The sequence below is a fragment of the Callospermophilus lateralis genome, unplaced genomic scaffold, assembly GCF_048772815.1.
Source record: "Callospermophilus lateralis isolate mCalLat2 unplaced genomic scaffold, mCalLat2.hap1 Scaffold_116, whole genome shotgun sequence".
Lineage (NCBI taxonomy): Eukaryota > Metazoa > Chordata > Mammalia > Rodentia > Sciuridae > Callospermophilus > Callospermophilus lateralis.
In genome coordinates this window covers 506564-522950 of record NW_027511893.1, presented here as the reverse complement: position 1 = coordinate 522950, position 16387 = coordinate 506564, and the positions used below count along the sequence as shown (strand labels likewise).

At 53.7% G+C, this 16387-nt stretch overlaps 1 protein-coding gene across 1 annotated transcript; it reads right to left on the bottom strand.

The window, feature by feature from the left end:
* Nucleotides 1–222: 222 nt before the first annotated feature.
* LOC143640102 (endothelin-converting enzyme 1-like) lies at nt 223–14572 on the bottom strand. Its single transcript, XM_077108033.1, has 7 exons — nt 14509–14572; nt 9991–10133; nt 8460–8574; nt 4795–4905; nt 2773–2871; nt 1966–2043; nt 223–404 (listed from the first exon to the last, which is right to left on the bottom strand). The coding sequence occupies exons 3-7, from the start codon at nt 8484–8486 to the stop codon at nt 297–299; spliced, it is 423 nt and encodes a 140-aa protein (XP_076964148.1). The 5' UTR covers nt 8487–8574; nt 9991–10133; nt 14509–14572; the 3' UTR covers nt 223–296.
* Between the last annotated feature and the right edge of the window lie 1815 nt (nt 14573–16387).

The window sequence follows — 16387 nt, the reverse complement described above, 5'->3', positions numbered from 1 at the left end:
GTGGTGATTTCCCTAGTTCTGGAATGCGTGTGGAAGGGATGGACGCGCCACTGGCACAATCCCGGCCATGGTTTTCTGACCTGAGACATAGAACGGTCATTTCTTGCCTCAGCCTCTTGAGCTGCTGGGATTACAGGCATGTGCCACCACACCCAGCGGCTTTTGGTTTCTTAATTTGAAAAGAGGGCCTCTGTGACAGTCACACCTGGCACCTGACAGTGGGTGAGGAAGGCAAGCTCAGTGGGGTGCATCCCTATGGTGGGGAACCAAGGCCTTCCTGGCCGGGCCTGGGGGACTCACTGGTCTCTGTTGGGGGCTTTCCTGAGCTGGTCAGCGGTGACCCTCCATGAGAAGTTGAAAAATCGCATGGCGTTCTCGAAGTAGAGGTCTGGAACTGCCGTGTACTGAGGAAAGAAGCAGAGACACAGATGGGAGCAACCCCAGAGGAAAGTCAGAAACTCAGACCCCACGAGGTGAAGGGATGGGTAGGCAGGCCCAGGGCCAGAGTGTGGGCTCAGAGCTGCAGGCTCTGCCCCTCTGAGGCTTCTAACCTGCTGGGCCCAGCAACAACTGTCTTCTTCAGGCACCTGACAGTGTCACAGTGCTGCAGGATGCCCCATCAGTGGTTCCCTTGAGCAAGAAGTATCTCCATCACTGTCCTACAGGACTGTGATGATGGGTGTGTTCTCCGTGTGTTTTCCACCTACACTGGCCAATATGGTAGACTCTGGTGACAGGTGGCTACTGAGCATCTCAAATGTGCTAGTGTAATTAAATTTTAATTAACTTAAGTTTTGATTAATTAAATAGCCCCCCATGGCTGGTAGCTAACAAATTGGACAGCACAGATTTAATGAACTACACTGGAATCTGGCTCTGAAATGTCAGGGGACAGGCGTTATCACACCCCCCACCCCTGGGCCCGGCCTCTCAGCTCCTACCAGGTGCAAAGCCCTCCCTCAGGTCCACTCCAGATCTTTATGGCATACCCAAGGGCTGTGGTAAAACACTGGGCCCTCAGGGGCAGGCCCCTGTCTGTGGGCCCTGCCTGAGCTGTCTCCAGGAGACTCTGGGTCTTGCATCAGGATGACCCTGGGGTGTCTGAAAGTATTCTCAAGAAACATGGCTGCGGAATGAGTCTCCTATTCTCAGAAGTAATTTTAATAGTCTTAGGTTTTAAATAGAACCATGATGAGAGGTTATTATGATTTCAAAAATGCCTGAATTTCACTCATGAGAAGATAGCAAACTATCATTTGGGGCAAAATCACAACCCACTTAAAGGGGTGATGTGCCGAAGGTTCTGGCAGCAGGGAGGCAGTAATCCCCCTCCGCCTCAGTGGAGCTTCACTGTGCATTTGGGATGGCTGCCTCCTCTTTCCCATCCCCATCTCAAGGTCAAAATTTGAGTTCCAAGTTTTCTCTGAGGAGGTTGGGGTACGACCCTGAAGACAGGTGGCCGTTCTGGGGCAGGAGCGGGGGTGTGAGGGGCTTCACTTTCTCCCCCCACCACCGTGGTGTTTTAGGGCTACGATGCTGGCCAGCTGACCCCAGCCCTGTGGGCTCTGGGCTCAGGGTCAGGTACTGCACCTTTTAGGATCTGCTTCCCCAAGTCTTTTATTTTTTTTTAAATTTCTTAGTTGTAGATGGACACAATATCTTTATTTTTTTATTTATTTAATGTGGTTCTGAGGATTGAACCCAGGGCCTCATGTGTGTGAGGCAAGCGCTTTGCCACTGAGCCAACCTCAGCCCCGCTACCTCCCCCCACCCCATTTTATGCAGTGCTTGGGTTGAACCCAGTTGGAGTCATGATGCGAGGCCAGTGCTCTCCCGCTGAGCTAATCCCCTGATCGCTGTCATGATGCCAGGTCAGCCTCCCTGCCTCCAGAAGCCCTGGGCGCCCCGCCCACCTTGGACCCTCCCCAAGTGGGCACTTGGGATAGCAGGGCGTAAGCCACTCACGTCGTTGAACAATTTGTCCAGTTCCTTGGGGTCCATAATGAAGTTGGGGTAGCCTATCATGTTGTAGATGGCGTCCGCCTGGATGGGAGGGACACAGAGGACTGAGCACCCGCGATGCTGACCAGCTGGCCCCAGCTTTGTGGGCTCTGGGCTCAGGGTCATGCCAAGGGGCGGGGGATCAGGCTCCTCCCCACTTAGGGCTTTCACATCTTTTTGGAAACATTCCCCCCTTGCCTAAGTTATCTTTTTTTTAATATTTATTTTTTAGTTATAGGTGGACACAGTATCTTTTTTTTTTTTTTTTTTTTTTTTTTACTTTTATGTGGTGCTGAGGATCGAACCCAGTGCCTCACATAGGCTAGGTGAGCGCTCTACGGCTGAGCCACCACCCCAGCCCCCAGTTAATCTTTTGGGTTTCTGATTAAATGTTGCTTCCCCAAGGGAAGCTGCTATGGTCCAAATGTGTCCCCAAAGTTCAAGTGTTGGAACCTTTGGGAGGTGATGAGGTTCTGAGATTCTGAGGCTATGTCCCCTACTGCTGGGGGACTGGGAGCTGTGGAGGGAGCAAGCACCACAGTGGCTTGGTCCACCTCTCTTGTGCGTGCTCTCCTGCCTGTCCACCTTCAGCCAAGAGATGTGTGACACTGGACTTCAGGCTGTCCCCCCAGCCTGCTAGACTGGTCACAAGGCAAGACAGCATCCATGCGTGCCCAGGGGACAGGCTGGCCTCTCCTAGCCCTGCTCTCTCTCTGTTGCTCTTGCCCGGTGCAGGAAGCCTGGGTGGCCCGAGCTCCCGGGCGGCCTCACCTTCTCCTTGGCTGATTTCCGGGTGTCCTCATCCATCCACTTCAGCATGCTCAGGCTCTCCTCAAAGGCCTTCTTGATCTCCAGGATTATCTTGCTGGCCTGAGGAGACAGATGTTGCACCCTCAGCTCTGGGCACTGGCCCCCTGGATGCAACCAGTGCCCCAGGCAGGATGACACTGGACCCGAGGTCAAACTGAGGTTGGCTCAAGGCCTCGGGTTCTGCAGAGTGGGCTAAGAGGGTGGCCATGGCTGTGCTTCCAGACCATGTTCCTAACATGGACAGACATCCCTCGAGACGAGACGGGCCTTCCATGCACTGGTCTCTGTGGCCGAATGAGCTTGGACGTGCCTTGGGGAAGCGGAAAGGTCTGCAGGAGGACTTTTCGGAGCCTTTAGAGTGGTAGAGTGCTCTTTTGGAGCCGTCCAGAAGACATGGCCTCTCCCAGGCTGATGGGATCCTTTTTGATGGAATAGAGCTTTAACACCCAGAGAACTTGATCTGAGAGGCACTCAGAAAGGTCTCAGGGCACAAATGGCAGCTGTTGAGGGTGACGATGCAGGGCAGACCCGGGGGCCAAAGATAGAAGATGGAAGATTCTAGGGAAGGGGAAGGCAAGAGCCATGGGGCTGGGGCCAGACAGACCTGGACTCAGATTCTGCCTCAACAGATTAAAAAAACAAAACAAAACAAACAAACAAACAAACAAAATATATATATATATATATTAGTTGTAGTTGGACACAATACTTTTATTTTACTTATTTTTATGTGGTGCTGAGGATTGAACCCAGGGCCTCGCATGTGCTAGGCGAGGGCTCTACCGCTGAGCCACCACCCCAGCCCCTGCCTCAGCAGACTGGAAGTGCAATGCTGCCCCTTGACTACAGATACTAGTTACGCAAACAATACCATTAGTGATAAACTATCGCTGCCATTGACTGTAGCTTATTTTGGGCCAGGTGTTCTTTATGTGTAGCATCTCATTTTGTTATGGCCAGGCTGTGTGGGCAATGACCACACAGATTCCATTTTGCCCTGAGACCCCACATCATGTAAGAAAATCTTCTCCCGTGGGAAAGCCCCGTCTCTGCACCCATCAGTGAGCGGTTGCCTAGCACGGCATGTTAGGCGACACAGATGGCAATTCTTATACAACGTAAAAGTGTCCCCTCTTCAGTTCCCATTTTTCTTGGACAAGCTACCCTGTCAGAGGTGTAGATGTTAGTAGCCATTCTTTAACTTGTTCTCAACTAGGGACGTTTTGGCCCACCCTCTTTAGTGCTTATGATTTTAGATCTTATGATGTTTGCTTATGGATCTGAATCATAGCAACAGCCACTTATATGTTAATATGGTTTTGGACTACAAAAGGTGTGCTCGAACCCTGGGAGGGGTCGAAGGGTGTGGACTAGCAGCCTGGCCCTTGGCCCGCCAGCTGGTGGATCCAGACATCAACTGGTGAATAAAGGTTCCATCTCTTGCTTTAAGATCGACTTGGTGGTTTATTGCTGTCTCACCTTAACACCCCTCTGCAGAAGGGACAGCCCCACTTTCATGTCCCAGGTGAGGGGAGAACACCGCTCAAGTCACCCAGCCAAGTGACAGAGCCAGAATCTGAGCTGGGGGCTGGCTGTCTCCCTAGCACTCAGCCATGATGATCCTCTACCTGCTTGAATAATTCTGTCACCCTCAGAGTAAGAAAAATGTCACTTCCAGGTCAACATTACCTGGTGGGGTCCTTCGCAGACCCAGGAGGTGGAGATGGCTGTGGTAGCCTCATGGGGTCACTGGGAAGATCAAATTAAATAACACAAACAACTGGCCTGGCCTCAACCACGGAAGTCATTTAGCAAGTCACGCCCTGCAGCCTGAGGAAACGGCCTCTGAGTTAAAGAAGGCCCCGGGATCCTGTGGCCTGGAGCAGGAAAGGACCAGGGCAGAGCAGAGTGTGGGCTGTCAGGCTGGGGTGGGGGGCGCCCAGTAGATGCGATGCCCACTCTGTCCACAGGGGAGGTACTTACTATGTTCTTCCTGTCCTCGGCGAAGGTCGCTTTGACAAACATGGGGCCCAGGGCAAAGCCCAGGTTGTTTTCCGTGTCACTCACGCAAAACTTCCAGTGAGGAAGGCAGGTCTGGAAAACACGAGCGCAGAGGGTCACTGGGCACAGTCCTCCTTCTCCCAAGGCCTGCCTGGGAGGTGGCGCCATCGGGGGCCTGTGCTTCCCCCCAGAACTCCAGGGAGACAGACCTCTTCTGACCGCAGAAGTTACTTTAGGCCACCGACACCCCTCATGGCCACCACCTACTGTCTCCTGAGTGCCAGTCTCCATGATTGGCACTTCACGAAGGTCTGCCACTGAGCACCCCTAGCGGGCAGGGATGAGCCACTGGATAGACGGGAAGCAGAAATTTAGTAAGGGCAGTCACTGGTCCAGCAGGTGACAGTAGGTGACAGGGGTGCCACAGGGATGGGAACTCTGACATGCCTGGCCCTCCATCCAGGGCTCCCGCCAACTCCACCTGGTCCTGCTTCCTGGAGGACACAAGGAATCTTGGAGGCGCAGAACCTCGGGAAGCTGCCCATCCACCTGAGCAATGGGAACCTTCCTAGAAGGCCAGGGGCCCAGCCCCATTTACAGCCTCCTAGAGACAGAAGGCCACAGTGACATCGCAAAACTTCAATGTCGGCTTTTTTTTTTTTTTAATGTGCTAAGGATGCCAGGCAGTGCCTCACCACTGAGCCGCACGCCCACCCCAACCCCAGCTCTTTCCTTATATTTTATTTTGAGACAGGGTCTCTCAATGCTCACTGCGCAGACTGGCCTTGAATTTGCAATCCTCCTGCCTCAGCCTCCCCAGCAGCTTGGACCACAGGTGTGTCACTGCACGGGGCTTAAATTGGTTCTTCCTCAGTCTCACCCACAAGCAGTGCTAGCCCACAGGATGCCTCAGTATGAACCAGAAATGGTCTTGGGCTGCAGCTCCCCAGATAAAGAGCTGATAAAGAGCACTGGGAGGGTTTCAGCCCACTGGCCCCCTGCCTGGCCATCCCCCCATGGAGAGTGTGAATGACCAGGTGTGATGACCCTGCTTATGGAAACCGGTCCAGCTGCAGGGTCCTCTTAACCCTGAGGAACAGGCGTGACAACCAGCTTGGGGCAGCCTGCTTTACACCAGCCCTACTGCGAACAACCCAAATGCACATCGGCAGACAGATGAATAAACAAAATGTGGTGTTTTTCTACAGCGACATACCACTTGGCAGCACGGAGGAACCAGCTACTCAGAGATGCCACAACATGATGAATTCCACAGACTCACTGAGCCAGGCAGCCAGGCAGGCAGCGTAGGACTCGGCTGCCCATCTGCAGCACCTCGGGGAGACGCAGGGAGGGGCCCGAGGGCATGCCGGGTAACTGGGCCATGGAAACCTTCTCTGTCCTGACTGGGCTGGTGGTCACACACACGACTTCATTGTCACAAATCAACCAACTGTATCCTTCACCCACACTCTATGCATATGTGTGTGCATATTGTTTTTAAGTGCCAGGGGTTGAACCCAGGGCTTCACACATGCTAGGCGGGCTTTCTTTCTTTTTTTCTTAATGGGGTGCTACGGATGGAACCCAGGGCCACCCTAGCATCACACTAAACTGGTCTATGTCTCAAATTTTTATTTTGAGACAGGGTCTCCCTGGAATTACAGAGTGTGCCACCATGGCCAGGTATATTGAATACTCTATTGTATGTAAATTATGACTTAAATTTTTTTTTCTAGTCAAGAAGGAAGGGAAGGCCATTCTAGTCTAAGTGTAGCCCCTGGATTCTGCTTAGCTGTCGCAACCTGTGTCCGTTTCCAATGGCTGCTTTCTGCTCCCCTCTCCCTCCTGCCCGCTGCCCTGCCAGTCATTGGGCAGCCCACAGCTGGACACAGACTTGGCCTGGATATGCTGAGGCCGAGCACATAGTGGGTCACAGCTAGGGAGCCTCCAACTTTGAGGATGGGCAGAGGCTCTGACGGCTGGATCACGGGCAGATTCTTACTCATCTTCTGCCCGCGTCTCTGGAGAAGCCCATTCACTTTACACACATGCATTTGTCCCCTGAGTGACTCCCCTGCTCGGGGACTGTGCCAGTTCTCAGGAATTAGAGCTGAATCAAACGCAGGCCTGCCCTTGAGGACTCTGTGGAAATGCCCAGAACATCCAGCAGGAGACAGAGGTGCAGTAATGATGTTAACAGCCGTGACAGCACTGAGCGCCTGAGTGCCCAGGGTGTGTAGGCCCCACGCCTAGAATGCTCCAGGGAGACTAAGGGAGAGAAATGAAGCACAGAGAGGTTAAGTCACTGGCCCAAAAGGAGCACTCAGGGAGCAAGTGGCTGTGGTGGGCTTGAGCCCAGAGAGTCTGGCTCCAGTGACTTCCCGCAAAAAGGCCACTCTGACTGGCTACGACAAAGGTTTTGGAATGAGGAGAAAACTCTTTGAAAAAAGAAAGGGTCAGGCAGCATTCATCTGACATGGGGGCCACCTCCAGGCAGAAAAGGAGGGGCCAAGAGGCCCCTGAAGAGGCTGTGCGACTTGTAACTTCTTCACTGTAACCGGAGGAGCCCAGCAGGGAGTGGAGAGGGGTCCCTCCTCCCAACAAGAACTGTAGACTGTAGGCAGGTAGCACGAGGACAGCCGGCCAGGCACCCAGCAGAAGCTTCCACCTTTGGAACCGACTTTACGGCCTGAGGAAAAGGAGCCCAGGGATCAGTCACCCCTTTTCACAGATGGGAAGACCGAGTCCCTGGCCCATTTAAGTGGCCCGCCCAAGGCTGTGTGATAAGAAGCAGAACCTCCCATTCAAATCTCTGCCCAGCCTCCCCTGCTCTGCAGCCGGGGCACACCCAGCCATTCTCTGAGCCTTTGGTACATGAGGGAGGTCAGCCCTGGCACCTCCCAGGCAGGCAGGGCTCCTGGGCACAGACCCACCCCACCCATCTTGGTATTCCCACACTGGGCTTGGGGCCTGGCCCATGTGACAGTGCAGGAGTAACTGTTTGCTGGATGCATAAAAGAGAGGTGACGGCCTCATTCTTGGCATCAGAATTCCTACGGGAGGCAAGCTTCCCCAGCGGGAAGGAGGGAGGCCTGGGGCCTCCTACAGAAGGACCCGCAGAGGTTTGGGGGCACTCAAGATGGGTGGAGCTTACTGGGTCTGGGGCCTGGGACTCCTGCCCCGAAGAGAACCTGAGGCCTGGATCTGGACTGGGGTTCCCCCGACTACAAACAGGGAGGATAATAATCAGGGAACCCTCGTGAGCAGGTGTTTGATGTGTTTGATGCTTCTGAGGAAGAAGTCCCCACCTTTAGAGTCACAGTTACATAAGGAGAGTGCTGACATCTCCACAGCTGGAGTGTCAGAACAGAGACTACCTTCTCTGCAAACCAGCTGAGTTGCTAAGATTCCTCTTTGTGCTTGGCTTAACCACCTCCTTCCAGAAGCCTCTAAGCCACCTAAGTCCCCATCAGTGTTCCCATGACCCCAAATGGACCCTTCAGTGGCCTCTTCATTCTCCTCCTAGACTCAGCCCTCGTAAGTGCCACAGCCCTGAGGGTACAGTGGTCTTTCCAGCCCCCAACCCAGGGCAGAGCACACAGTAGGTGCTCAGCATGAACCTGGGAATCACTGTCACAGCTCACCTTCTTGGTCCCGTACATGACTTCCATGAACTTCTCATCGGCGTCCTAAAAGCGCTGGTCGAGGAAGGAGCTTGTTTTCCGCACCAGGTTCCAGATCATGTAGTTGTTCAGCAGGCTGGGGTGAGAGGACCGCTGGCTCAGAAATGCCCGGGGCTCCCGAACAGCCTCACCCCAGCCTCCTTCCTAGCCTATCTGGGTGCTCGGCTGGCGGCTGCCTTCCAAGCACATGGAATGTAACTCTCCGAGGAACGCCTGGCGCTCCACCTAGAACCCCCCAGTGTCCAGTGCAATCACTTGCATACCAGCAGTGCTCAACACATGCTGCTGCTTAGCTGCTTTGTGTCTGAACCTGTGAAGCTGCTGCCTAGAGACTTGCCTGGTGGTGTATGCTACAGTGGGGAGGAGGCTGCCATTCCCTGCTGAAGGCCAGACAGGAAGTAGAGGCCTTAGAGCAGCAGGGGCAGGAAAGGAAGCTCTGGCCACCAGGTTTCCATGAATGACCGTTCCCATGTCCCCCACCCACAGGACACAGGAACCTATCTGTGGCTGAGTCATGTTTGCAAAGATGTTACCTTAGTACAAAGATGTTCACTATATTGAACATCTAACCTCAACCGGAATCACCCTAAAAGCCTGACTACGGGGAGAGTGTGGCAAATATTGTATGAACAGTTGACGGAATACTATGCAACTATAAAAATGATCCTCACAGAGGGTTTGGGATGGCACTGGGAAATATTCATAATGAAAGTCAAGGCAAGGCTTGGAGCGGTGGCACATGCCTGTAATCCCAGTAGCTCAGGAGGCTAAGGCAGGAGGATAGTGAGTTCAAAGCCAGCCTCAACAACAGCAAGGCCCTAAGCAACTCAGTGAGACCCTGTCTCTAAATAAAATACAAAAAGTTTGGGGATACGGCTCGGTGGTTAAGTGCCCCTGGGTTCAATCATCAGTACTCCTACTACTAAAATAAAAATGAAAAGTCAAGGGAAAAGTAGATTATCCATCTAGTCACGTTAATGAGAAAGAAGAGCTATGGATTGGAAACCTCCCTTCCCTAACACCTTCTCTCCCTGATATGCACACACACAAACACCCCCCAAAATGACCAAGAGTAATATTTTGAATAATTTTACATTTTTCCTATTTTTCTGTAATTTTCAACATTTTTATAAGCCTTTGAAATAAAAAAATAAAATAAAATAAAAAACCCGTAAGTATTAACCAAAAATTATGGGTGGTATTGGCGGAGTCCTGTTCCATGACAGGCACGGTGTTAAAACATGAATCATTTTGAATCCCCTGCTTGGTAGGTGCTATCTGATCCCCATCTTATGGGTGACAGTATGACCCCGACAAAGGACAAGGGACATGCCACAGCTACACAGCTGGCTGAGGGCAGCAGGATTTGAAGCTGCCCAGGGGACCAGCACCCTCTGCTGCCTCTCAGGGAAGCTCACCAGGGTGCAGCACCCTGCGTCCGGCCGCCCTGCTGCCTCCTGCCCCTCCTGCCCAACAGGGCTGCCGGCCTCACCATCTGTCCGTGGCGTTGATGAGCGCGGAGGCCTGCTCCAGGTAGTCCTTGTCATAGACCACGATGGGCTCGGACGCGTTGATCTCCACGGGGTGGAAGATGGCGTTGAGGAAGGGCAGCCAGTTGATGGCCGGTGCCAAGGTCTGCGAGGGAAGGGGACAGCGTGAGGCTGGAGGGTGGCTTCTCCTCAGCCCCGTCTTTGGGTGTCCCTCAGAAGGTGTCATTGTGCCTCTCCCTGGGACCATGGTGCTGATGGAGCTCCAGGCAGAGGCAGCGTCCCCAGGAGCCAGAGGCAAACCTCATCTGAAGCGGAACCAGGGTGGGAGGAGAGGCTGCAGCAGCAGCAGGCACAGCAGCCGCCACCGTCACCACGCCCTTCCCATGTGGCATGTGCCACTGCCCAACTAACCAAGCAGTGGCCACAATTATCCCCATTTACAGAGGAAGAATGGAGCCTCAGACCCCTAACAGTTAAGAATCAGGAGCTGGACTGGGCTCCTGGTCTAGCTTCCTTGCTTATAAGCTGTGCAACCTTTAATAAGTTAATGTGCCCATCTGTGCCTCAGCACCTCATATGAAAAACAGGGATCATCATGACAATGAGTCCCGTGTATCTGGTAACTGGGAGGGTCACACACAGAAGCCAGCACTGTCCCACTCAACAAGAGTATCAGCAGCAGCAGTCTGCTGCAGAGGATCCAACATTCAGGAAGGCCAGCATTGCGGGGGTAAATTGTGGTCCACAAGTGAGGCTGCCGAGTGGGGAGCTGGGACAGCAAAGTTGGTGATGACTGCAACAAGAAGGGAGAGGCCTGCAGCTCAGCCCTGCACACACCAGGCCCCCGGCTATTTGCACTTGTTTGTTTTGGGGAGTTATTGGGGTCTGAACTCAGGGCCACTTTACCACTGAGCCACACCCCCAGCCCTTTTTATTTTGAGGCAGCTAAGTTGCTTGGGGCCTCACTAAGTTGCTGAGGCTGGCCTTGAACTCTTGATTCTCCTGCCTCAGCCTCCTAAGCTTCTGGGATTATAGGCATGCACCAGCATGCGCCAGCTCTGTTTTTTTTTTTTTTTTTAAGTATTTTTTGAGTTGTGGGTGGACAGGATGCCTTTGTTTTTATTTATGTATCTTTATGTGGTGCTGAGGATTGAACCCAGTGCCTCACCCACATTAGGAGAGCGCTCCACCACTGAACCACAACCTCAGCCCCAGCAGCTCTGTTTTAAGGTGACCCAAAAAAGACCCTGTACCCAAGGGCTTTCCAAAGAGAGACTTGGCTTTTCATAACTGTCAGCTCCCAACAGATCTCGCTTTCCCTTTGGCACCCCAAGGTGCCCTGCGCAGAGGTTTCTCCCCCAACACCTCCACGTCACGGCCAGCATCTCCTGCAGCAGCAGCCTCCAGCCATGCGAGCTATCCCTCTTGAGGTTGCAGATTTTTGTTATAAAGTCCTACAACATTTTAAAAATAAATTGTGGTAAAATATCTTGCACATTTATAATCCCAGAAACCCAGGAGGCTGAGGCAGGAGGATCTCGAATTCAAGGCCAGCCTCAGCAACCTAGTGGGACCCTGTCTCAAAATGAAAAATAAAAAGGCCTGGGGATGTGGCTCACCCAGCTGCAGATGACTTTTGCAAGACTTGAACTCTGTGCTTTCCACTTCCTACCCCCACCTGTCTCTGTGAGCCTGACGCCGGCCCAAGTGGCCCAACTTACGTGCAAACACATAGGATTCGGGCTTCAATGCTGGCATGTGTCCCTTGGTGTCACCTCCTCAAGCAGAGCTGCACAATGTGTCTGCTCTGGCCCTGTATTCCCCACACGCTCAGTTATTTTTAGTGTGCAGTTTTACAGAACATGAGGCTTTGGGCTGCATATCTCGTCTTTTAGCAAAGACGCCTCTATATGTCAGTCACTTGGATGGGCACCTGACTTAGCTAGCAATCCCAGAAATTACGATCATCGCTTAAGACCCACCAAAAGTGACCCTGGGCCTGGCAGATTTCAAACCCCATTCTCTATTCTCTTGAAAGGGTGAAATGTAAGACAAAAACGGGAAGTGAGAAATGCATTCCCTTCATACAGGAAAACCGTACCCATAAAGCCACCTAAGATCCACCCCGCCTGCTGGGACAGGCAGTCAGCCACAAGACCCCCAATTCACAGAGGCTGAGTTTGCTGATCAGGGAAGGTGACTTTCCTGAGGTTATATGGCTTACTGTGGGTGTATTTGGCGGGGTGCTGGGGATTGATCTCAGGGCCTTGAGCAGGTAAGCACAGGCTTTACCACTGGGCTCCACCCCAAGGCCATTGTTCCTGGGTTTGTTTGTTTATTTATTCATTTATTTTTATTTATTATTATTTCTTACATACATGACAAGGTTTATTTATTTTTATTTTTTAATTTTTTTTGGTTGTAGATGGACATAATACCTTCATCTATTTATATGTGGTGCTGAGACTTGAACCCAGTGCCTCACACGTGCAAGGCAAGCGCTCCACCACTGAGCCACAACCCCAGCCCCTGCTCCTGGGTTTAAGTGGACATCGTATCTATTGGGGAACAAAGATCTCAAAGGACAAATGAGGCTGGGGATGGAGCGGGGGCAGCTCCCAAAGGCGGTATTGTGCTGGTACAAGTCATAGACCAGGTCTCAGTAGGGGGCTGATTGGCATCATCCCTGGGTGAATGTTCCCACCAACACTGATGGCAAACCCCCACAGGGCTGGGAAGAGAAGCACACAGTGGGCCCTGAGCCAGCAAGCGCCAGCACAGCCCTGTCGCCCAGCTGTGACATGAGCTGGTGACATGAGCTGGGCATTAGGAGGCCTAGATCAGAGTCCCCAGCAGGAACCAGCTCTGGGCACTGTCTATCCTTTTCCTAAGATGGGGTCAGCGACCCTGCCCCCAGAGCTGACTGCCATAGGCCTCTCTGCCTGGCCTCCCCTGTGGCCCAGAGCCTCCCCTCTCCCTAGCAGGAGACTCTCAGGCCAATCTCTACATTTCTGTGGCCACAGAATTCAGAGGTGTGTGATGAGACCTTCAAACTGGGTCCAACAATCAGGGTCACCTGACTGCATGGCCTGGGGCAAAGACCTGGGAAAGTGGGTTAGTTTCCTGAATGTCACCAGTTACAGGGCTCACGAGAGCTTCATGAACTGAGGTGGCGGATCCTGGCACAGGGTGAAGCATCAGGTGGGGAAAGCCCAGGATCTGCTGCATCTGGGGCCAGGTGGCGCCCTCACCCCCGGGGCCCAGCAGCCTCCCCGCTGGACCATGTAGTTCGGGTATCCGGTCAGCCCTGGGACTCAACACTCCCAAACTGCTGTCCACTAGGCCAGGGTGGAGCAGGGCTGGCTGTAGTCCTTTGTCTGGGGCCAGAGGGACACACACTTCACCCAGGAAACCCAGTGGAAGCACGACTTCTGGAATGAAGCCTACGAGGCCCTGCACACACCAAGGTCCCCGCGGGGCAGGTGTACACTCAGCTTCCCCAGCCCCTCCCCACCGGGCCCCAGCGTCCTGCTTCTCTCGCCCACAGCACTAGGCAGGGAGACTGGGATTGTTTCTTAGTGTCCCCACTAGACCAGAAGCACAGGAAAGCAGGGCCCAAGGTGGCTCCTGATACATGTGTCAGATGGAGGAGGAAAAAAGGGCAGGAACTTCCTCCTCGAAGGAAGAAGGAATGGATGGGTGAGGAGCGGGGAGAAGACTGGCCAGTGGAACCCACTGCAGGCGCAGGGTCCGCCCCAGCAGAACAGCAAGGGCCACCAGGTGCTCCTGCCTGAGGGCAAGGAACTGGGAGATACGTGGAACCACTCTGCTCATTCCTCGGAGACCAACAGGGCCCAGGACAAGCGGGTCAGCAACAGCACACGGGCCAGAAAGAAGGAAGCAGTAGAAAGTCCACCCCAGGCCCTGGAGGCCTGAGCAGCCACCAGGGGGCAGCCTCGGCAAGGCTGACCTTCAGAGGGGACAGCAGGTCTCTGGTGACTCACACAGTTTCACAGAAAGTGCAGGTCTGACTCCCCGTTACGCTTCTGGATATTGCCTAGGTACATGGTCAAGAGCTGAGCCAAGCCTGAGTCCAAGGGCCAGCACCCCTGCCCTCAGGAGCCTCCGGGACCTGACCATGTCTCTCCATCTCCTGTTCAGCAAAGGGAGAAGCAACGTAGGAATCCACACCCCACCTTTACTTAGTGCTCTGTGCTGGATGACTGGGAATGCCCCTGTCCGTGTGAGCCTTACATCACAACCATGGAGCTGCTAGGGAAACGCTGTCACACGAAGCAGCCCGGCGAGGGAAGAAGCCTGGCTCTGGAGTCCCTTTGCACTCTGTGGTCACTAGCAGGTAATCTTACTTGTCTGAGCCCCAGTTTATCTGTAACCTGGGCATAAACACCTCCTCCCAAGGGTGGCTTTATGGTCATGATGAAGTTGGTATGACCCCTCCCCCCAAGAGCCCTGTCCGACTCCAGTGGCCCTGCACCTGCAGTAGCCGGTGCACAGGGTACCTGCAGCTCGGCGGCCGTCACTTTGTGGTAAATGAGCTCCTCGTCCCGACGCTTCTCCTGGGGAATGGTGATATTGGCCAGCGCCGTCTCAAAGTCCAGGATCTGCTGCATCTGGGGCCGGATGGCGTCCTCATCCCCGCTGCCCAGCAGCTTCCCAAGCTGGACCATGTAGTTCAGGTATCCAGTCAGCACCTGTAGGGCCCAGCACCCCCAAACTGTCTGTCAGTGGCTGTCACCTGCCACCCAGTGGGCCAGGTGAGGCCGGCCCAGCTGCGGCCCTGCGCATGGGACCCAGGAAACATGCTGGAAAATAGCTCTGGGGAGGATTCTGGCGCTGTGTGTCTTCACTGGTGTCCGTGGCGCTCCTGGTAAAGCCCACCGCCTCTGCACACACACAGGTCCCTGAGGCTGGCCCCTGCTGCTCTGGCCCTGCCTTCAGGGCTCGTCCTCAGCCATCTTCCTGTTCTGGAAATGCACCTTTTCTCAACCACCCTCTGCCACCACGTCCCTAGAGCTGAATCAAGTCCTTTCTCGGCTCCCTCTGCCCTGATCACAATGTATACAGTTGGCATCTAGTTGGGTGGTCCGTTAAGTAATGTCTCCCTCTCCTACTGGACCTCAAGCCCCGTGGACAGGTGAGTGAACCTCAGTGGGCCGGGCAGGGGAAGGGAGAGCTGTGAGCGGTTGGAGGTGATCTGGTTGTGGCTCTGGATCTCCCCACTTACTGGCTGTGTGACCTTGAAGAGGTCACTTCTGTGTCTGAGACTTATTTCTTCCTCTGTATAGGGCAAGGTAAAATGAATATCCATTTGACAGATGAAGAAAATGATGTTCAGAGAAGCTGAGTGACTTTGGGGTGACTGGGAGGGTTAGAGGTGAGGTATATATAAGGTCTGAGACCCTCAAATGGTGGGGGCTGCTACTGCCACCTCTCTACAATGGGGACAAATGACACCTAACCCCTGCCCTTTGTGCCCACAGTGCCTGCATATGAACTAGCAAGCCTGGGGGCATCCCTCCCCTGCCTGGGCTGCCTGTTGCCCATCAGGAAAGTGATACCCCTGTGTTCCCCCAGCTTCTAAGACCTGCCCAGGTATGCTGTGGAGGACACGGTGGGAGAACCACCGCAAAGACGCACTCACCTTCTCGTTTTCAGTCTTGTTCAGGCAGTAATCTCTGGAGGGCAGGCCCAGGCCAGACTGGTCCACCTAAAGAGGGAGGCAGAGTGAGAGGAAGGCCCTGCTTGTGTGTCTCCTGCGGCCTCTGCCTGCCCCAGGACTTCTCACACCAGGCACCGAGGACCAGCTCATGTTCCAGCAGGAGCACAAGCTGGTAGCCGAAGTCACAGATGGGATCACTCAGTGATAAGACAGACACGTTCCTGCCCACCTGTGGGGTCAGCTGCAGGGACCTGGGCCTTTCTGAGGGCTGGACAGAGCCTCCTTCCTCTTTAAACACCCCTTGGCTTCAGCAATGCACCCTACTTCTCTAAACCCTTCCCAAGTGGCGAGGAGCCAACACAGGTGACTTAACCTTAACCCAAGTTACTTAACCTTTCTGATCCCCAGGTTCCTTGCCCAGAAAGTTAGGGAGATAATACCTAACCTTCAGAGCTGGAATGAGGATTCAAGAGGACGGTGTCAGTACAGGGTTTCCTGAGAGTGGGGCAGGCAGAGGAGGGTCAATTCCTGATGGCTACCATTGGAACCTTCTGGCTATACCTTGACGCACCTTGGGTAGCTGCTATTATATAGTTCATTAGGGTGAAAAGGGAAGTGTAGCTCAGTGAGGTTGAGCCTCTTGCTAAGGTCACACAGTGAGTGTGTGGCACAGTTGGGGGCTGAGAACTAAGCCTTTATGACCCCTAATCTGGGGGCTC